A 22446-nucleotide genomic window follows, 5' to 3' on the forward strand; every position below is an offset into this window, starting at 1 on the left:
CGGGGTCTCCTGCTCAGCAGGTGGATTCTTTACCAGCTGAGCACCAGGGAAGCCTTGCAGGCAGCTTAGAAAGATATATAGTATTATTTGTCTTTCCAGCATCATATGTACCTAACGCTTCCCAAGTGAGAACATTCTTTCCTTTACTTCACTTTGAAGGCTTTAGTATAATTGAAATAAAATAATACTGTTTTTTATGTCCTCTTCTCTGTAAGACTGAGAGTTTCCATGCAGTAGGAACTACATTTGCTTTATTCACTTGTATTCCTTGGTGACACAGTATGTCACTTAGGTGATCAACATATATGTATAATATGAATGGAATGAATAAAAAAATGTAATCACGCATTGTTTAATAAAATATTAAATGGAGGATTGGATTTAATTTTTGAGTAAGGAAATTCATTTTCTTTCATAAGAATTTAATAAATAGAACAAAGTACAAAATTAATAACATGAAATGGTAAACATGTTTTAGAAATTTTAATATGATATATTAATATTGATGTATAGATGAATTGGAAAAGACTCTGATGCTGGGAGGGATAGGGGGCAGGAGGAGAAGGGGACGACAGAGGATGAGATGGCTGGATGGCATCACTGACTCGATGGAAGTGAGTCTCAGTGAACTCCGGGAGTTGGTGATGGACAGGGAGGCCTGGCGTGCTGCGATTCATGGGGGTTACAAAGAGTCGGACACGACTGAGCGACTGATCTGATCTGATCTCATAGATGAATTGTAATTTTACAAATATTTTAAGTATGTTAGGTGCAAGAAGGAATAAGTAAATCAGCAACGGATAACATCAGGGCAGGCATGACTTTAGGACTCATGCCCCTACAGCTGAATACTTTTATATCTACTTGCTTATTAGTACTGACAAAGTATCGGCTAAAGTAATTCAATGAATTTGGTGGCCAAAGCAGAAATCAGTCGACTGAAATGAACACAGGTGAGTGTACGAGGGTGATGTGGCATCTTAGTCGTTGAGAGTCATCTCAAGCTGAGTTCAGATCTCCATCCATCTTTCTTAACCTTTTTTACAAGCTGCTTGATGAAGACAGGGCTCCATCATCTCCACTCTGACGATTTCCCAGGTGCAGTCACTGTATTCTTTCTCTTTCAGGTAGACATGGATTCCGTGGAAGTACCTCTTCAAGACCAGAGTGGGGCCCATTCTTCCCAGGGCAGAGTCTTCCTCTCCCGTCACCTGCCCCTGGCAGGCATCCAGGTCGTCCAGCTGCTGTTGCAGTCCAGTGCGGAGCTGCTCCAGAAGGGCAGTGTCCCAGGCAGCAAAGAAGCACTGTGTGGAAGAGGGTGAAGCTCTGCTGGAGCATCTCATGGAGCACAGAGATGGCCTGGGCCTCCTGGAGCTGGTCACCCTCCACCATCTGCTGGGGAAAACCGAAGCCTTTTCTGTTCTACAGACAGGAGTGAGGGGAGAGTCTGCTCATTTGGCCCAGGAGCCTGAGGTTTTGCTTGAAATGTGGTTCTGAGAGAGATCACAGCCCAGAGATCCTCCCGGGCCGTAGCTGATCAGCACCAGGGTTATCAGTAGAGAGAGTGTGAAATCCATGGGGAAGATGAGGTTGCTGCTTGGCTGGCTGAGATGGCATATGGTGGAACTCTGGAGGTAGGGTGTCTAATGATAATCTTTCTAAGCAAGGCTTTTAATTAGGGAACACAGTACTCATTGTCTGAAAATTTCTGTCTCACTTCCCCTGTGTGTTTTCATTTAGATATTTTCTATCTGACCTAGAAAAAGTACTCAAGCTAAACTCTTAATTTTTATGGTAGAAAGTTAACTTTCCCAATAAAGTTTGGATTTATCAATGCAAATCTATGTCAGTTAAATGAGAAACTAAAGAAAGGCTGAAATTATGTAAGTATGTAAAGACTTATAGAGGTATACATACTTATTATGTACACATGTAAGTATAATATATATAAACATTCCTTTTTTGTGTGCTGTGTCTAAACAAAATTTTTCCTTGATTCTTAAGTGCATTTCCCCCCCTTATCTTACTCATAGGAATTCAGAGTCACTCAGGCCATACTGGTTTCTGTAGTTTGTTTTCTGTTTCACAGAGCAGAGGCTTGTAATTAAGAGTGAATGAACTACTTAGTTGTTCTGTTCTTTTGAGAACATTCATTCAGGTTCCTGAGATTACGTTTCACTGGGGCCACAAGATCTTGAGGAGTGGAATATCTCCTGCCATATCAGTAAACTAGGATGACACAGTCCTCAAGAGTTTCCAGCCCTCCAGGGCGCTCAGGAAGGGGGAATACACCTGTGGGCTGACAGCTACCAAATTGCAGCTACTCCCTAAGGTGAGCCCAAGGCAACTCAGGAAGTGAAAAAATGCAAGATGCAAGAAAATGCAAGGAAAGATGCCCCAGGAGAGCTGAGATTGAGGAAAGGAATGTTTTCAGTGAGCCCAGACACTTGCCTCTTCCCATACAAAGGAAAAGTGCTAAATTCCTTAACTTGAGATAGCTGGTTTTCTTTAATTCACAAAACTACTTTGATGTTCAGACTACCTCCCTTTTTTTGCAAACTCCTTTATACCATGACTCTTCCCCTCAGCTCCTTGGAGCAATTCCCTCAGGGTGACTTGAGATACTGTCTTCTGAATTCCCACTAAATAAAGCATAACTGTCAACTTTTAGGTTGTCACTATTTCTTTATTTTTTAAATTAACTTATTTAATTGGAAGCTAATTACTTTACAATATTGTGGTGGTTTTTGCCAAACATTGACATGAATCACCCATGGATGTACATGTGTCCCCCGTCTTGAACCCCCCTCCCGCCTCCCTCCCTGTCCCATCCCTCAGTGTGGTCCCAGCGCACCAGGCCTGAGCACCTTGTCCCATTCATTGCACCTGGACTGCTGATCTACTTCACATATGGTAAATTACATATTTCAATGCTATTCTCTCAAATTATCCCACCCTCACCTTCTCACACGGAGTGCAAAATTCTGTTCTTTACATCTGTGTCTCTTTTGCTGTCTCACATATAGGGTCATTGTTACCATGTTTCTAAATTCCATATATATGCGTTAATATTACTGTATTGGTGTTTTTCTTTCTGACTTACTTCACTGTGTATAATAGGCTCCAGATCAACAGTCAGGAACAATAAACAAGACATGAGGGTTTCTTTCAACCTGCTTTTTATGGTAGATCTATTGGAGAAGGAAATGGCAACCCACTCTAGTATTCTTGCCTGGAAAATCCCGTGTATGGAAGAGCCTAGTAGGCTACAGTCCATGGGGTTGCAAAGAGTAGGACACGACTGAGAGACTTCACTTTCACCTTCATAGTTTTGCACAGGCTGTGCCAATATCCCCACCAGGAATCCTGCTTCTTTTCTGGTGCATGTAGGTCTGAAGATTCTAATTCCAAGATAATTAATTGTCTTTCCAGCACCACCTCACTCACAAGGTGGTTATCACCTCCAGTAGCACTTTTCCTCTGGAATGACAGTGTCCTCAACCCAACCTCTCTGGGCCTCACCCGTGAGGGCAGGCTAACCACATCCTGAGAACTTCAGAATTCTACTGTGGAGGGACTTGTCTCTTTGTTTGCAAAATCATTCATCTTCCAGGATCCCCACCCTCTCCCAGTGCATGTTTGTGTGAAGGAGGGGAGTTCTCAGTGATGACCTCCTCTTCTCCTGATCCATGTCCCCAGGTATCAAGTGTCAGCAGCCCTCAAATGCTGAGACCTAAAGTGTGGAGATCTAAGTAGGTGGAGGCATTATCCAATGGCAATTGTTACACCTTTGGTAGACAATTTTTATTTTGCCACTATAGCTTTTATCGCTCAATTCTTTTACTTAAAGTGTTCAAGATTTGTTTTGCTCAGAATTTCTGAGTTGGCTATATGGAATTCATTGATGGTGTTATGTATTAATGAAAGCTTCTATCACAGAAATCAGTGCCCTTCAGTTGTTCATTCAGTCTACCTCCTTCTGTTGGGCTGACTTGTTGATCCATCTCTGTCTTGTGCTCAGAATGTAGAGCAGTGAGGCCCAGGCTGTGTCAGGGAGAAATAGCCTTGTTTCTTTACTTACTCATGATGTTTTGTTTTAAATTTAAAGAACATCAAAAAAAAAAAAAATTTAAGAACTTATTTTTGCATATTGATTTACTGACCAGTTTGTCTCTCCTACTGCGTTCCTAAACATTTCATCCTAGGGTTAATACATAAGGAAGGAAAAGAATGGCAGAGGGGCCTCACCATATTTTCTGTAATTTTCAACACTAGAGATTGTTTTGTTTTTCATGTCAGCTTTCCTGGAAGGCAAAACTTGATAGTTGTTTGTGGACAAAAATAAAACAAAAATAATTTTGAATGTCATGAAAGAGAATATAGACAAATGTCTTTTTTGCTGACAGTATGGCAAGTGTAAGTTGAAGAAAGGTCAACGAAAAAATGGAAGGAATCATAATATTTGAAAGTTGTCAAACAGTCTCAAAGACAGCCATGTGCACGTGCTAAGTCGCTTCAGTCATGTCTGACTCTTTGTGACCCTGTGGACAGGCTCCCCTGTCCATGGGATTCTCCAGGCAAGAATACCTGAGTGGGTTGCTATTTCCTCCTCCAGTTATCTTCCCGACCCAGGGGTTAAACCGTGGACTCTTATGTCTCCTGGATTGGCAGGCGAGTTCTTTACCACTGATGTCACCTGGGAAGCCTCCACAAAGATGGCCAGGTGAGACCAAAAATTGTATATGTATTCTTGCCCCCAAAAGGGACCCTAAAGTGTTGAAGGAAGAAAGAAATGGAACAAAACTTATTCAAGAAATGAATTAGAGCGCCCTCTCATTTGTCATTTGGAGAGAAGCAAACTAAAGACAAGCCTGTAAATTGAGGCAGAGATTTGATAGACTAGGCTAAATTGAAGGCAGGCATACCCATGCACACATGCATGCACACACTCATGGACACATCCTTGTTAATTCCTGAATTAAAATTGGATTACCTTAATAATTCTCAATTCTACCCAAATAGGAACACCCAAGGCTATTCGTTGGCAACAGTTGTCTTCTCTGAAATCCCTTTGTTTGTGGCTGTGTTCTATTTTACAATGAGACAATGTGGAAGGGATGCCAGTGCAGTTATTATCAAAGGGAATAATAAATCTAAAGCAAGGCTTTAAATAGGGAAGACAGGACTCAGTGTCATGAATTTTCTCTCTCACATCCATTTTGTGTTTTCATTTAGACACTTTCTATTGACCCAGAAAATGTAATCAATCTATTCTTATAATTTTAACAATAAGTGTTTTATTTTCCCACTAAACTTTGGATTTGTCACTCCAAATGGTTATCAAATAAATGAGAACTAATTAAAGGCTGAGGTTATGTAGGGATGTAAAGACTTATACACATGTACATACTTATGTACACATTTTAATACATATAAAGATTCCTTTTCTTTGTGTCAAGAACAAAATTTTTCTTGGACTTTGAACTGCATTTTTCTCTCCTTACATTATACATAGGAAGTCAGAGTCCCTCATCCCCTATAGGTTTCTGTATGTTGTTTTCTGTTTTAATCAGAGCAGAGGCTTGTAATTATGAGTGCATGAACTAATCAGTTGTTTCTGCTCTTTTGAGGACTTTCATTCAGGTTCCTGAGGTTACATTTCACTGGGACCACAGGTCATGAGAAATGGAGTGTTTCTTGCCATATCAGTAAACCAGGATGACAAAGTCATCAGTTTCCAGCCCTCTAGGGTGCTCAGGAAGGAGGAATATACCCCTGGTCTGACAGCTTTCAGATTGGAGCCACTCCCTAAGGTGAGCCCAAGGGAACTCAGGATGTGAAAAATGCAAGGCTCATGGCCCCAGGATAGGTGAGATGCATGAAAAGAATGATTTCAGTGAGCACAGACTCTTGCATCTTCCCATACATAGCAAAGTGCTAAATTCCTTTGCTTGAGATATCTGGTTTTCTCTACTTCACAAAAATACTTTTGAAGACTACCTGCTGGTACTTGCAAACTTATATACAACCTGGCTCCCCATCTCCCCCTCCCTCCCCACCAACCTCCTTGGAGCGCTTCTCTCAGGGTGACTTGAAATACTGTCTCCTGAATTCCCACCAAATAAAACATAACTCTCAACATTTAGGTTGTGGCACTTTTCTTCAAGTCGCTAGCAGTAACATACTAAACATCACTGTTTCTTTCCACCGTTTTTTTATTGTAGATCTATAGTCCTCAACGGGCTGTGCTAATACACCCACCAGGAATCCTGTTTCTTTCCCATGCACTTAAATGTGAAGATTCTAAACCAAGATAATTATATTTCCAACACTGCCTCACTCACAAGGTAGTTTTCACTTCTAATAGCACGATTCATCTGAATGACAGTGTCCTTCGCCCAAACTCTCCTGCACTCACTCGTGAGGGCAGGCTTACCACATCCTGAGAAGTTCAGGATCTACTATGGAGGGGCCTGTCTCTTTCTCTGAAAATCATTCATCTTCCAGGATCCCCACCCTCTCCCTGGAGTGTTTCTGTGAAGGACCTGAGTTCTCAGTGGTGACCTCCTCTTCTGACCTGTGTCCCCAGGTATCAAGGGTCAAGGGTCAGCAGCTAAGATGCTGAGAGCTAAAGTATGTTTTTGTCTACATGTGTGTGTGTTAGTCGCTCAGTTGTGTCTGATTCTTTGCGTCCCTATGGACTGTAGTCCTCCAGACTCTTATGTCTATGGGATTTTCCAGGTAAGAATACTACTTAGGTGGAGGCATTATCCAATTGCAATAGTTACACCTTTAGTAGGCAATTTTTATTTTGCCACTGCAGCTTCTATCATTCAAACCTTCTATTTAAACTGTTGAACATTTGTTTTCCTCAGAATTTCTGAGTTGGCTATAGGGAATTCAGAAGTGGTGTTATATATTATTAGAAACTTGTATGACAGAAATCAGTGATCTTCAGTTGTTTATGCAGTACATCCAAATGTTGGGCTGACTTGTGTATCCATCTCTGTTTTGTGCTGAGAATGCGGAGCCATGAGGCCAGGCTGTGTCAGGGAGAAATAGCCTTATTTCTTTACTTACTCATGATGTTTGGTTTTAAATTTAAATAACAATAAAAGATTTATGAACTTATAATTCTATAGTGATTTGCTGGTTGATGTTTGTCTCTCTCCTCCTAGCTTACGTTCCATTTCATCCTAGGGTTAATACAAAGGGAAATAAAAGCATGGCAGAGGGGTTTCACCTCATTTTCTGTGATTTTCAAGACTTTGGATATTTTGTCATTCATCTGGTAGGCTGCAGTCCATGGGGTCGCTAGAGTCGGACATGACTGAGCGATTTCACTTTCACTTTTCACTTTCATGCACTGGAGAAGGAAATGGCAACCCAGTCCAGTGTTCCTGCCTGGAGAATACCAGGGACGGGAGAGCCTGGTGGGCTGCCGTCTATGGGGTCACACAGAGTTGGACACGACTGAAGCAACTTAGCAGCAGCAGCACCAGCAGGAAGCAAAAAACAGTAGTTATTTGTGGGCAAAAATAAAACATATATATATCTGAACATCATGAAAGTGAAGAAAGATAAGTGACATTTCTGCTGCCAAAATGGCAAAGTGCAAGGTAAATCTAAAAAAAACTCAGCCAAAGAGTGGAAGAATCGTAATATTTAAAGGATGTTAAACCGTCACAAAGACAAGCATGTGTGTGTGCAAATGTGCTTCAGTCATGTCTGACAGCCTCCCTTGTCCATGGGACTCTCCAGGCAAGAATACTAGAGTGGGTTGCCATTTCCTCCTCCAGGGGAATCTTCCAGAGCCAGGGATGAAACCCAGGTCTCTTATGTCTCCTGCAGTGGCAGGTGGGTTCTTTAACACCAGTGCCACCTGGGAAACCCCACAAAGACAGCTAGATAAGTCCAAAAAGTATCCACGTAGTCTTGCCCCCCCAAAGTGTTCCCAAAGTGTTGAAAGAAGAGAGAAAACAACTCAAAACTTACTTCATATACAGGAGAAGGAAATGACAACCCAGTCTAGTTTTCTTGCCTGGAGAATTCCATGGACTGGGAGCCTGTGGGGTACAGTCCATTTCAGTTCAGTCGCTAAGAGGTGTCTGACTCTTGTGACCCCATGGACTGTAGCATGCCAGGCCTCCCTTTCCATCACCAATTCCCAGAGCTTACTCAAACTCATGTCCATTGAGTCGGTGAAGTCATCCAGCAATCTCATCATCTGTCATCCTCTTCTCCTCCTGCCTTCGATGTTTCCCAGCATCAGGATGTTTTCAAAGCATCAGTTCTTCACATCAGGTAGCCAAAGTATTGGAGTTTCAGCTTCAGCATCAGTCCTTCCAATGAATATTCAGGACGGATTTCCTTTAGGATGGACTGGTTGGATCTCTTTGCATTCAGTGGGACTCTCAAGAGTCTTCTCCAACACCACAGTGAAAAGCATCAATTCTTCAGTGCTCAGCTTTCTTTATGGTCCAACTCTCACATCCATACGTGACTACTGGAAAAGCCATAGCCTTGACTAGATGGACCTTTGTTGGCATAGTGATGCCTCTGCTTTTAAATATGCTGTCTTTGTTGGTTGTAAGTGACAAATGTGGTCCACTGGAGAAGGCAATGGCAAACCACTTCAGTATTCTTGCCTTGAGAATCACATGAACAGTATGAAAAGGATACAGTCCATGGAGTTGCAACTGGGTTGTACTCAACTGAGCAACTGACATGTATTTAATCTAGAAATTAGAAATCTCTGAGAGTGTCAGTTCCTAGGCAGATTGATAAGAAGTCTGGGGACCCCAAGGAGGAGAGAGAGGTCTGGGGCCCTCCAGAAGGATATAGGGTTTGGAGTTCTCAAGGAGGAGAAGAAAAACTTTTTTTTTCCACATTGCTTTGTCTTGGTCAATAGAACAATGTATCTTGCTCGAGGACATGTTTCTCCTTAACAACAACCTGCTGACTTATCTTAAGATGTATATTATGGGAGTGGGTGTGGTAAAATCTTTCTATTGTTAGTTCTAATCCCATTATCTTAAAATGTATATTGTGGGAGTGGATCTAGTAAGATCTGTAAACCTTGAGACATTCTCTTGATTTACTGTAATAACCAATTAAAAAGTATATAGCTCCCTTGCTAAGGCTAGTGAGTGGGGCTCTGTCCATCCCCCTTCTGGTGTCTATGTCAGAAGCTTTCTCTGTCCCTTTTTATGCTTTAATAAAACCCTGCTATACAAAAGCTCTTGAGTGATCAAGCCTGGTCCCCGGTCCCAAAGCTAAATCTTCTTCTTTGGAGATCAGGAATCCAACATCCTTTACTGTAAGCTGTCAGCCCTCTCATCCATTAATTGCAGAGAAGCAATCTAAAGATGAAGTCTCTAACCTGAAGCAGAGATCTGAGAGATCTAGTCTATATTGAAGCCCTTCCCTGCTGCTTGATCAGTAAACCCATACACACACACTGTCTCTCTCTCCCTCTTCCAGGTTAATTTCCTCATTTACAGTATGCCATTACCTTACTAGTTCTCAATTGGACTCAAGTAGGTTCTCCCCAGGTCATTGGTTGCCAACAATTGTATTCTCTGAAATCCCCTTATTGTGTATGTGTGCTCTCTTATAGACTTTCCTGATGGATCAGATGGTAAAGGCATCTGCCTACAATGCAGGAGACGCAGGTTCGATACCTGGGATGGGAAGATCCCCTGGAGAAGGAAATGGCAACCCCCTCCAGTATTCTGCCTGGAGAATCCCATGGACAGAGGAGCCTGGTAGGCTACAGTCATTAGGTCGCACAAGTCGGACACGACTGAGTGACTTCTTTCTCTTACTATTCAGTCAAAGTGGAAGGGATGCAAGTGCAGTTATTATTCAAAGGGACATTGAGAATTTTCTCCTAAAGTCAAGGAACTGACAATGTACGTTTTAGGAAAGAGTTAATGCACCTTCAAACAGGAGCTATTTCCGCTGATTTCCCTTGTATTTTCCTAGCCAGAATGCCATGGTCAAGGCTCAAGGGTGTTAAAGTAGGTAAAGTAAATGATGAACGTGCAACCTTGGCCAGATAAGCAGCCTGGAAGCAAGAAACACATCCTGACCTTTCTCTCCATGCAGCTTCCTTAGGCCAAGACATGTCCTGCCTGAAGCTGGGAGTATTTTCCTCTCTAAAATACGAAAGCTTAGGAAGCAGGCTTTTTCAAGTTATTGGTGTCAGTTCTTTCCAGGAAAGGTCCTCCTTGAGCTCTTATAACAAGGACATTCATTCCCAAAAATATTCATCTCAGGAAAAACAATAACCACTTAAAAGTTTCTTAAAAGCCTAGAACTTTGCCTCAAACTTGTAAGTGGTAGCTTTGCACTGTCAGGGCTTCCCTTGTGGCTCAGACAGTAAAGAATCTGCCTCTAATGTAGGAGACCCAGGTTTGACCCTGGGTGGGGAAGGCTCACTGGAGAAGGAAATGGCAATCCACTCCAGTATTCTGCCTGGAGAATCCCATGGACAGAGGAGCCTGGTGGGCTGTGGTTCATGGGGTGGCAAAGAGTCGGCACGACTGAGTGACTACGCTTTGCACTCTTAAGGGAAAATCGGTGGCCAGAACCACAAACAGGAAAGAGCTGTATGAATGGCTGGTGCAGGGGAAGGACCAGTGAATCTGGGGAGCATACTGGGAATTGCCACACTGTGAGGAAGTACTGGCATACTTTGTTTTATCCCATTTCCCAGATAATTGCATTTTTAACACATTGAAGGTTTCTGACAACCCCGTGTCAAGCAAGTCTATCAATGCCACTTTCAACAGCCCTTGCACACTCACTGTCTTTGTGCCACACTGCAGTAATTCTCAGGATAGTTCAAATGTTCACCAACAAAACAATTTGAAGGTCCAGTTGATCAATGGTGAAATTTAGCAGTAAAGTATTTTTTAAATTAAGGTATATATGTATGGTCAGGCCACTCAGGATGACTGTTCTCTTACTCTCTGTACATCCCCTGCCCCACCAGTACACCCTATGCACATGACTGGCTTTTCTCTATACTTGTCCCAGGCCCCAAATTTGATCTTTTTTATCAAAGGGGTGGTGAGGAGCGTGTCCCTCTACTGCTTTCCATGATAACTAATGAGCCCACCTGATCTCACCCCTAGGACCAGCACTCTCCTCACCCACGTGCCTCTCCCTCTTTCCCCATTCCCCACTTCCCCACCCTCTACTCCCCACCCCTCCATTGCTCTCAGAATGAAGTCTGTCACCATGTATTAGTACTTCCCACCCCCAGTGCACCACTCATGGTGGGGTTGTTGCTCCAGGACCTTGCTTCAGACATGTGAGCGCCTCCCATCCATTAAAGTATCCCTGTCTCTGTTCTTGACGGGAGATTCTTTCTTTGGTCTCGAAGCTGGGCAAATATAGCTCTTGTAAGCCTGCAGGGTACAACCCAACAATTGGTGACAGGCAGGATTGGGAGAAACTCCTGTGAGTGCCAAGATAAAGGATGGGGGGATGGAAAGTTATTGGGGGCATCCACTAGCATGTGGGGCCCAAAAGTTGCTGGGTGATCCTGAGGTGGCTGTCCACTAACCGAGGGGGCCCAAAAGTTGCTGGCTGTAATCCCCAAGCTGTAGGGTACTCCTGAGGTGGCCATCCACTACCATATGGTGCCCAAGAATTGCAGAGGGAATCCCAGCAGCAGCAGGGAAATCCCTGGGTGGCTGTCCACTAGGACATGCAGCCTTTCGGCGGCTGTCCTTGTTGAATGGGGGCTGCCCAGAGATCTGGAGAACAATGGCCTCTACTAGCTCTGCTACTGTTTCAAAGTGAGCCTTTTGTAATTGGTTAAGCCAGCTTTCTGGAAGGAATTGGTATTTCTCTTGTGCCTTTGCCATGTAAATGATCTACCTGGGCTCTCTGGAACTAATCATCTGTGATTTTTAAGAGTAAGGAGAAAAAAGTGCTTTTAGGTAAACTATAGATATAATTATGTTTAGGTAACATCTATCTAAGAACGTCACCCTGGATTTTGGTAACTTGAAACTAAGTTAAGAGAACTCATTGCCTTTCTGTGCCGTGTGCCTCATTGTGTTGCACTCTTTGGGAACCCATGGGCTACAGCCCTCCAGGCTCCTCTGGCCATGGGGATTTTCCAGACAAGAATACTGGAGTGGGTTGCTTAACCCTCCTCCAGGGGATCTTGCCAACCCAGGTCTCCGGCATTGCACACAGATTCTTTACCAACTGAACCACCAGGGAAGCCCAAGAATACTTGAGTGGTTAGATAGCCCATCCCTTCTAAAAGGGAGCTTCCTGAACCAGGAATCGAACAGGGGTCTTCAGTTCTGCAGGCGCATTCTTTACTAGCTGAGTTACCAGGGAAGCCCTGAGGCAGTTTAGAAAGATATATAATATTATTTGTCTTTTCAGCATCATTTGGACCTAAAACCTCCTGTGTGAGGACATTCTTTTCCTTTACTTCTCTTTGCAGTCCTTAGTATAATTGAAATAAAATAATACTGTTTTTATGTCCTCTTCTCTGAAAGACTGAGAGTTTCCATGCAGTAGGAACTACCTTTGCTTTATTCACTTGTATTCCTTGGTGAGAATTACACAGTCTGTCACGTAGGTACTCAATGTATATGCATAATATGAATGGAATGAATGAATAAACAAATGTAACCACCCATTCTTTAATAAAGTTTTAATAATAATAATAATAATAATAAAGTTTTTGAGTAAAGAAACTCATTTTCTTTGATTTAATAAATAGAACAAAGGACAAATTTAATAACACAAAATGGTAAACATGTTTTAGAAATTTTAATAGATGTACAAATGAAATGTAACTTTACAAATTTCCTAACATTTTAAGTATGTTAGATGCAAGAAGGAATACATAAATCAACAACAGATAACATCAGGGCAGGCATCACTTAAGGACTCATGCCCCTACAGCTGAGTACTTTTATATCTACTTGCTTATTGCTGCTGACAAAGTATCAGTTAAAGTAATTCAATGAATTCGGTGGCTGAAGCAGAAATCAGAGTCTTCTGAAATGAACACAGGTGAGTGTACGAAGGTGATGTGGCATCTTCGTCAGCGAGAGTCATCTCAAAGTGAGTTCAGATCTCCACCCATCTTTCTTAACCTTTTTTGCAAGGTGGTTGATGAAGAGAGGGCTCTCATCATCTCCATTCTGATGATTTCCCAGGCGCAGTCACTGTATTCTTTTTCTTTCAGGTAGACATGGATGCCCTGGAAGTACTTCTTCACAGTCAGAATGGGGCCCATCCTTCCCATGTCAGAGTCCTTCTCTCCCATCACTGGGCCCAGGCAGGCGTCCAGGTCCTCCAGCTGCTGTTGGAGCCCAGTGCAGAGCTGCTCCAGGAGGGTGGTGTTCCAGGCAGCAGACGAGTGCTCTGTGTAGAAGAGGTTGAAGCACTGCTGGAGCATCTCATGGAGCACAGAGATAGCCTGATCCTTCTGGAGCTGGTTGCCCTCCACCATCTCCTGAGGAAGACCAAAGTCTTTTCTGTCCTGCAGACAGGGATGAGGAGAGAGTCTGTTCATTTGGGCCAGGAGCCTGAGGTTCTCCCTGGCACCTAGCATGTGGTTCTCAGACAGGTAACAACCCAGAGACTCTCCCGGGCCGTAGCTGACCAGCACCAGGGCCATCAGTAGAGAGAGCACGAAGGCCATGGGGAAGATGTGGCTGCTGCTGGGCTGGCTGAGATGGGGTCTGGGTGAACCTTCAGGTAGGTTCTCTGATGATGATCGTTCTAAGCAAGGCTTTTAAATAGGGAAGACGGTACTCATTATCCGAAAATTTCTCTCTCACTTCCTGTTTGTGTTTTCAGTTAGATATTTTCTGTTTGACCTAGGAAATGTAGTCAATCTAAACTCTTAATTTTTACAGTAGAAGTTTAATTTTCCCAATAAAATTTGGGTTTGTCAATGTAAATGTATATCAATTAAATGAGAAACTAAATAAAGGCTGAAGTTATGTAAGTATGCAAAGACTTATAGATGTGTACATAGTTATTATGTACAAATTTAGGTATAATATATATAAACATTCCTTTTGTTTATCTTATCTCAGGAATATAATTTTCCGTTGATTCTTAACTGCATTTTTCCCTCCTTATCTTACACATAGGAATGCAGAGTCACTCAGGCCATATTGATGTTTGTATTTTCTTTTCTGTCTCACAGAGGATAAGCTTGTAATTAAGGGTGAATGAACTACTCAGTTGTTTCTGTTCTTTTGAGAACATTCATTCAGGTTCCTGAGATTACATTTCACTGGGGCCACAAGATCACGAGAGTGGAGTATTTCCCGCCATATCAGTAAACCAGGATGACACAGTCATCAAGAGTTTCCAGCCCTCCAGGGCGCTCAGGGAGGGGGAATACACCTGTGGGCTCAGTTCAGTTCAGTCTCTCAGTCGTGTCCCAATTTTGTGACCCCATGAATTGCAGCACACTAGGCCTCCTTGTCCATCACCAACTCCCAGAGTTCACCCAACCTCACGTGCATCAAGTCGGTGATGCCATCCAGCCATCTCATCCTCTGTTGTCCCCTTTTCCTCCTGCTCCCAATCCCTCCCAGCATCAGAGTCTTTTCCAGTGAGTCAACTCTTCACATGTGGTGGCCAAAGTATTGGAGTTTCAGCTTTGGCATCAGTCCTTCCAAAGAACACCCAAGACTGATCTCCTTTAGGATGGACTTGGATCTCCTTGTAGTCCAAGAAACTCTCAAGAGTCTTCTCCAACACCGCAGTTCAAAAGCATCAATTCTTTGGCGCTCAGCTTTCTTCACAATCCAACACTCAAATCCATACATGACCACAGGAAAAACCATAGCCTTGACTAGACGGACTTTAATTGGCCAAGTAATGTCTCTGCTTTTTACTATGCTATCTGGGTTGGTCATAACTTTCCTTCCAAGGAGTAAGCGTCTTTTAATTTCATGGCTGCAATCACCATCTGCAGTGATTTTGGAGCCCCAAAAAATAAAGTCTGACACTGTTTCCCCATCTATTTCCCATGAAGTGATGGGACCAGATGCCATGATCTTCGTTTTCTGAATGTTGAGCTTTAAGCCAACGTTTTCACTCTCGTCTTCACTTTCATCAAGAGGCTTTTTAGTTCCTCTTCACTTTCTGCCATAAGGGTTGGTGTCATCTGCATATCTGAGGTTATTGATATTTCTCCCAGGATTCTTGAATCCAGCTTGTGCTTCTTCCAGCCCAGCATTTCTCACGCTGTCCTCTGCATATAAGATAAATAAGCAGGGTGACAACATACAGCCTTGATGTACTCCTTTTCCTATTTGGAACCAGTCTGTTGTTCCATGTCCAGTTCTAACTGTTGCTTCCTGACCTGCATATAGGTTTCTAAAGAGGCAGGTCAGGTGGTCTAGTTTTCCCATCTCTTTCAGAATATTCTAGAGTTTATTGTGATCCACACAGTCAAAGGCTTTGTCATAGTCAATAAAGCAGAAATAGATTGTTTTTCTGGAACTCTCTTCCTTTTTCCATGATGGGAATTTGATTGTTGGCCATTTGATCTCTGGTTCCTCTGCCTTTTCAACAGCTACCAAATTGCAGCTACTCCCTAAGGTGAGCCCAAGGCAACTCAGGAAGTGAAAAAATGCAAGATGCAAGAAAATGCAAGGAAAGGTGCCCCAGGAGAGCTGAGATTGAGGAAAGGAATGTTTTCAGTGAGCCCAGACACTTGCCTCTTCCCATACAAAGGAAAAGTGCTAAATTCCTTAACTTGAGATAGCTGGTTTTCTTTAATTCGCAAAACTACTTTGATGTTCAGACTATCTCCCCTTTCTTGCAAACTCCTATATAACCTGACTCTTCCCTTCTCCTCCTTGGAGCAATCTCTCAGGGTGAATTGATATACTGCCTGCCGAATTCCCATCAAATAAAGCATAACTTTCAACTTTTAGGTTGTCATTATTTCTTTATGTTTTTTAAATTAACTTATTTATTTTAATTGGAGGCTACTTACTTTACAATATTGTAGTGGGTTTTGCCATACACTGACATGAATCACCCATGGGCGTACATGTGTCCCCCATCCTGAACACCCCTCCTGCCACCCTCCCTGTCCCATTCCCTCAGTGTGGTCCCAGCGCACCAGCCCTGAGCGCCGTGTCACATTCATAACACCGGGACTGGCGATCTACGTCACATACGGTATAGTACATATTTCAATGCTATTCTCTCAAATCATCCCACCCTCACCTTCTCACATGGAGTCCAAAATTCTGTTCCTTGCATCTATGTCTCTTTTGTTGTTTTTCTTTCTGACTTACTTCACTGTGTATAATAGGCTCCAGATCAACAGTCAGGAACAATATACAAGACATGACGGTTTCTTTCAACCTGCTTTTTATGGTAGATCTATTGGAGAAGAAAATGGCAACCCACTCTAGTATTCTTGCCTAGAAAAGCCCATGAACCTAGTAGGCTACAGTCCTTGGAGTTGCAAAGAGTCGGACATGACTGAGAGACTTCACTTTCACTTTTATAGTCTTGCACAGGCTGTGCCAATATCCCCACCAGGAACCCTGCTTCTTTTCTGGTGCATGTAGGTCTGAAGATTCTAATTCCAAGATAATTAATTGCCTTTCCAGCACCACCTCACTCACAAGGTGGTTATCACCTCTAGTAGCACTTTTCCTCTGGAATGACAGTGTCCTCAACCAAACTCTCTGGGTCTCACCCATGAGGGCAGGCTAACTGCATCCTGAGAACTTCAGAATTCTACTGTGGAGGGACTTGTCTCTTTGTTTGCAAAATCATTCATCTTCCAGCATCCCCACCCTCTCCCATGCAGTGTTTGTGTGAAGGAGGGGAGTTCTCAGTGATGACCTCCTCTTCTCCTGATCCATGTCCCCAGGTATCAAGTGTCAGCAGCCCTCAAATGCTGAGAGATAAAGTGCGGAGAGCTAAGTACGTGGAGGCATTATCCAATGGCAATTGTTACACCTTTGGTAGACAATTTTTATTTGGCCACTACAGCTTTTATCGTTCAAGTCTTTTACTTAAAGTGTTCAAGATTTGTTTTGCTCAGAATTTCTGCGTCGGGTATAGGGAATTCAGTGATGATGTAATGTAATATCAAAAGCTTCTGTCACAGAAATCAGTGCCCTTCAGTTGTTCATTCAGTCTACATCTTTCTGTTGGGCTGTCTTGTTGATCCATCTCTGTCTCGTGCTCAGAATGCAGAGCAGTGAGGCCCAGGCTGTGTCAGGGAGACATAGCCTTGTTTCTATACTTATTCTTGATGTTTTGTTTTAAATTTAAAGAACAGCAAAAAAAATTTAAGAACTTATTTTCTGCATATTGATTTACTGGCCAGTTTGTCTCTCTCCTGCTGTGTTCCTTTACATTTCATCCTAGGGTTAATGAAAAAGGAAGGAAAAGAATGGCAGAGGGCGTCACCATATTTTCTGTGATTTTTAAGACGAGAGATTTTTTGTTTCTCATGTCAACTTTCCTGAAAGACAAAACTTGATGGCTGTTTGTGGACAAAAATAAAACAAATATAACTTTGAAGTCCATGAAAGAGAATATAGACAAATGCCTCTTTTGCTGACGCTATGGCAAAGTGTAAGTTAAATCTAAAGAAGGTCAACCAAAAAATGGAAGGAATCATAATATTTGAAAGTTGTCCAACAGTCTCAAAGACAGCCATGTGCACGTGCTAAGTCACTTCTGTCACATCTGTCTGCCCATGGGATTCTCCAGGCAAGAATACTGGAGTGGGTTACCATTTCCTCTTCCAGGGAATCTTCCTGACCCAGGCATCACACCCTGGTCTTTATGTCTCCTGGTTTGGCAGGCAGGTTCTTTACCACTGGTGTCACTTGGGAAGCCTCCACAAAGATGGCCAGGTGAGACCAAAAATTGTACATGTAGTCGTGCCCCCAAAAGGGGCCCCAAATGCTGAAGGAAGAAGAAAAGGAACAAAACTTCTTTCACATATGAATTAGAGAGCCCTCTCATTTGTCAGTTGGAGAGAAGCAATGTAAAGACAAGTCTGTAAATTGAGGCAGAGATTTGATAGATCTAGGCTAAACTGAAGCCCTTCCCCACTGTCTAAGCAAACGCACACACACACACATGCACGCACACACACGCACATACACATCATGGTTAATTCCTGAATTACAATTAGATTTCTTTAATAGTTCTCAATTCTGCCTAAATAGACACATCCCAGGCTATTGGTTGGCAACAGTTGTGTTCTCTGAAATCCCTTTATTTGTGTCTGTGTTCTCTCTTACTCCCGAGGATAATGTAAGGGATGCAAGTGCAGTTATTATTCAAAGGGAATAGTAAACTTAAAGCAAGGCTTTCAATAGGGAAGATAGTACTCATTTTCAGAAGTTTTCTGAAAATGTTTTCTCATGTCCATTTTGTGTTTTCATTTAGACATTTTCTATTTGACCCAGAAAATGTAATGAATCTATAGTTTTAATTTTTACAATAGAAGTTCAGTTTTCCCCTTAAACCTTGGATTTGTCACTCCAAATGGATATCATATACATGAGAAATTAAATAAAGGCTGACATTATCTAGGTATGTAAAGACTTACACACATGTACATACTTATGTACATGTTTTAAAATATGTAAAGATTCCTTTTCTTTGTGTCAGGAACAAAATTTTTCCTTGACTCTGAACTGCATTTTTTCTCTCCTTACCTTGTACATAGGAGGTCAGAGTCCCTCAGCCCCTATAGGTTTCTGTATTTTGGTTTCTGTTTTAATCAGAGCAGAAGCTTGTGAGTATTAGTGCATGAGCTAATCGGGTGTTTCTGTTCTTTTGAGAACATTCATTCAGGTTCCTGAGGTTTCATTTCATGGGACCACAGGTCATGAGGAATGGGGTGTTTCCCACCATATCAGTAAACCAGGATGACACAGTCATCAGAGTTTCCAGCCGCACTGGCAACCCACTCCAGTACTCTTGCCTGGAAAATCCCAGGGATGGAGGAGCCTGGTGGGCTGCAGCCCATGGGGTCGCTAGGAGTCGGACACGACTGAGCGATGTCACTTTCACCTTTCACTTTCATGCCTTGGAGATGGAAATGGCAACCCACTTCAGTGTTCGTGCCTGGAGAATCCCAGGGACGGAGGAGCCTGGTGGGCTGCTGTCTATGGGGTCACACAGAGTCAGACACGACTAAAGCGACTTAGCATGCTGCTCAGGAAGGAGGAATATACCCCTGGTCTGACAGCTATCAGATTGGAGCCACTCCCTAAGATGAACCCAAGGGAACTCAGGATGTGAAAAATGGAAGGCTCATGGCCCCAGGATAGGTGAGATGCATGAACAGAATGATTTCAGTGAACTCAGACTCTTGCACCTTCACATACAGAGCAAAGTGCTAATTTCTTACCTTGAGATATCTGGTTTTCTCTACTTCACAAAAATACCTTTGAGGTTCAAGCTACCTGCCCATTCTTGCAAACTTCTATATAACCTGGCCTCTACCCCCAATTCCTTGGAGCACTTCTCTCTGGGTGACTTGAAATACTGTCCCCTGAATTCCTACCAAATAAAACGTAACTCTCAACTTTTAGGTTGTGACTTTTTTCTTCAAGTTGACAGTCAGGAATAATATACTAGACATCTCTGTTTCTTTCCACCTTTTTTTTTATGGTAGATCTATAGTCCTCTACAGACTGTGTCACTACCCCACCAGGAATCCTAGTTCTTTCTAGTGCACTTAAATGTGAAGATTCTAAACAAAGATAATTGTATTTCCAACACTGCCTCACTCACAAGGTATAGTTTTCACCTCTAATAGCACTTTTCATCTGGAATGACAGTGTCCTCAGCCCAAACTCTCTGGGACTCACTCGTGTGGGCAGGCTTACCACGTCCTGAACTTCAGAATTCTACTGTGGAGGGGGCTTGTCTCTTTGTTTGCAAAATCATTCATTTTCCAGGGTCCCTACTCTCTCCCTAGAGTGTTCCTGTGAAGGACCGGAGTTCTCAGTGATGACCTCTTCTGACCTGTGTCCCCAGGTATCAAGGGTCAGCAGCCCTCCGATACTGAGAGATAAAGTGTGTTTCTGTCTATGTAGGTGGAGGCATGATCCAATTGCCATAGTTACACCTTTAGTAGACAATTTTTATTTTGCCAGTACAGCTTTTATCGCTCAACTCTTTTACTTAAAGTGTTGAACATTTGTTTATCTCAGAATTTCTGAGTTGGCTATAGGGAATTCAGTGATGGTGTTATGTATTATTAGAAGGAGAAAAGTGATGGAAAAAAGTGACCTTTACTTGTTCATGCGGTACATCCATCTGTTGGGCTGACTTGTCTATCCATCTCTGTCTCATGCTCAGAATGCAGAGCCATGAGGCCCAGGCTGTGTCAGGGAGAAATAGCTTTGTTTCTTTACAAACTCATGATGTTTCATTTTAAATTTAAATAATAACAAAAGATTTAGGACTTATATTTTACATAGTGATTTGCTGGTCGGTGTTTGCTTCTCTCCTCCTGGGTTGCGTTCCATTTCATCCTCGGGTTAATACAAAGGGAAATAAAAGAATGGCAGAGGGGCTTCACCTCATTTTCTGTGATCTTGAAGACTTGAGATATTTTGTTTCTCCTTTCAACTTACTTAGAAAGCAAAACGATAGTTGTTTGTGGAGAAAATAAAACATTCGTATATCTGAACATAAAGCATATGTATATCTGTCATGGAAGTGAAAAAAGATAAGTGACTTTTCAGCTGACAAAATAGCAACATGTAAGTTAAATCTAAAAAAGCTCAGCCAAACAGTGGAAGAATCATGGGATTTGAAGGATGTTAAACAGTCACAAGACAGGCATCTGTGCGTGCTGAGTTACTTCAGTCATGTCTGACTCTTTGAGACCCAGTGGACAGCCTCCCCCGTCCATGGGATTCTTCATGCAAGAGTACTAGAGTGGGTTGCCATTTCCTCCTCCAGAGGATCTTCATGACCCAGGGATCAAACCCAGGTCTCTTATGTCTCTTGCAGTGGCAGGTGAGTTCTTTAGCACCAGTGCCACCTGGGGAGCCCCCACAAAGACAGCCAGATGAGTCCAAAAATTATCCACGTAGTCTTGCCTGAAAATTGTCCCCAGAGTATTGAAGAAAGAAAAAAAAAAAAAGAACAAAAGTTACTTAACATACAGGAGAAGGAAATGACAATCCGCTCCAGTTTTCTTGTCTGAAGAATTCCATGAAAGGAAGAGCTTAGCGGGTACAGTCCCTTTCGGTTCAGTCACTCAGTCGTGTCTGACTCACTGCGACCCCATGGACTGCAGCACGCCAGGCCTCCCTGTCCATCACCAACTCCAAGAATTGACTCAAACTCATGTCCATGGAATCGGTGATGCCATCCAACTATCTCATCCTCTGTCATCCCCTTCTCCTCCTGCCTTCAATCTTTCCCAGCATCAGGATCTTTTCCAAGGAGTCAGTTCTTCGCATCAGGTGGCCAAAGTATTGGAGTTTCAGCTTCAGCATCAGTCCTTCCAATGAATATTCAGGATTGATTTCTTTAGGTTAAACTGGCTGAATCTCCTTGCAGTCCAAGGGACTCTCAAGAGTTTTCTCCAATAGCCCAGTTCAAAAGCATCAATTCTTTGGCACTCAGCTTTCTTTATGGTCTAACTATCACATCCATACTTGACCTCTGGAAAAACCATAGCCTTGACTAGACAGACTTTTGTTGCCAAAGTAATCTCCCTGCTGTTTGAAATGCTGTCTAGGTTGGTCATAAGTGACGAAATGTGGTCCACTGGAGAAGGACTGGCAAACCACCTCAATATTCTTGCCTTGAGAAAAAACTTTCCCTTTGTATAGTCCACGGAGTTGCAAGAGAGTCATACTCAAATGAGCAACTGACATGTGTTTCACCTAGAAATTAAAGGTCTCTGAACGTGTCAATTCCCAGGCAGATTGATAAGAAGTCTGGGGTCCCCAAGGACGAGAGAGCGGTTTGGGGCTCTCCAGGTGGAGATAGGGTTCTGGAGTTCTCAAGGAGGAGAAAAGAACAAACTTTTTTTCTATATTGCTGTGTCTTAGTCAATAGAACAGTGTATCTTTCTCTAGGATATGTTTCTCTGTAACTAGAACCTTGTGATTTATCTTAAGATGTATGTTATTGGAGTGGGTCTGGTAAGATCTTTCTATTGTTAGTTCTAATCTCATTATCTTAAAATATATTTGGTGGGAGTTTGTCTAGTAAGATCTTTAAACTTTGAGACATTCTTTTGATGTATTGTAATAAGCAATTAAAAAAGTATATAGCTCCCTCGCTAAGGCTAGGGAGTGGGGCGCTCTCCATCCCCCTTCTGATGTCTATGTCAGAAGCTTTCTCTCTTTTTATACTTTAATGAAACTCTGCTATACAAAAGCTCTTGAGTGATCAGCATGGTCGCTGCTTCCGGAG

The 22446-nt window shown here is 42.6% G+C and overlaps 1 protein-coding gene and 1 pseudogene across 1 annotated transcript; both read right to left on the reverse strand.

Annotated features, from left to right (window-relative positions):
* Positions 1-484: 484 nt before the first annotated feature.
* Positions 485-1773, reverse strand: LOC133252506 (interferon tau-like; annotated as a pseudogene).
* Positions 1774-12761: 10988 nt separating this feature from the next.
* On the reverse strand, positions 12762-16457 carry LOC133252502 (interferon tau-1). The gene has a single exon (XM_061425146.1). It carries the CDS (start codon positions 13685-13687, stop codon positions 13100-13102), a length of 588 nt encoding a protein of 195 aa, XP_061281130.1. The 5' UTR covers positions 13688-16457; the 3' UTR covers positions 12762-13099.
* Positions 16458-22446: the final 5989 nt, after the last annotated feature.

Source organism: Bos javanicus, chromosome 8 (genome assembly GCF_032452875.1).
Source record: "Bos javanicus breed banteng chromosome 8, ARS-OSU_banteng_1.0, whole genome shotgun sequence".
Taxonomy (NCBI): domain Eukaryota; kingdom Metazoa; phylum Chordata; class Mammalia; order Artiodactyla; family Bovidae; genus Bos; species Bos javanicus.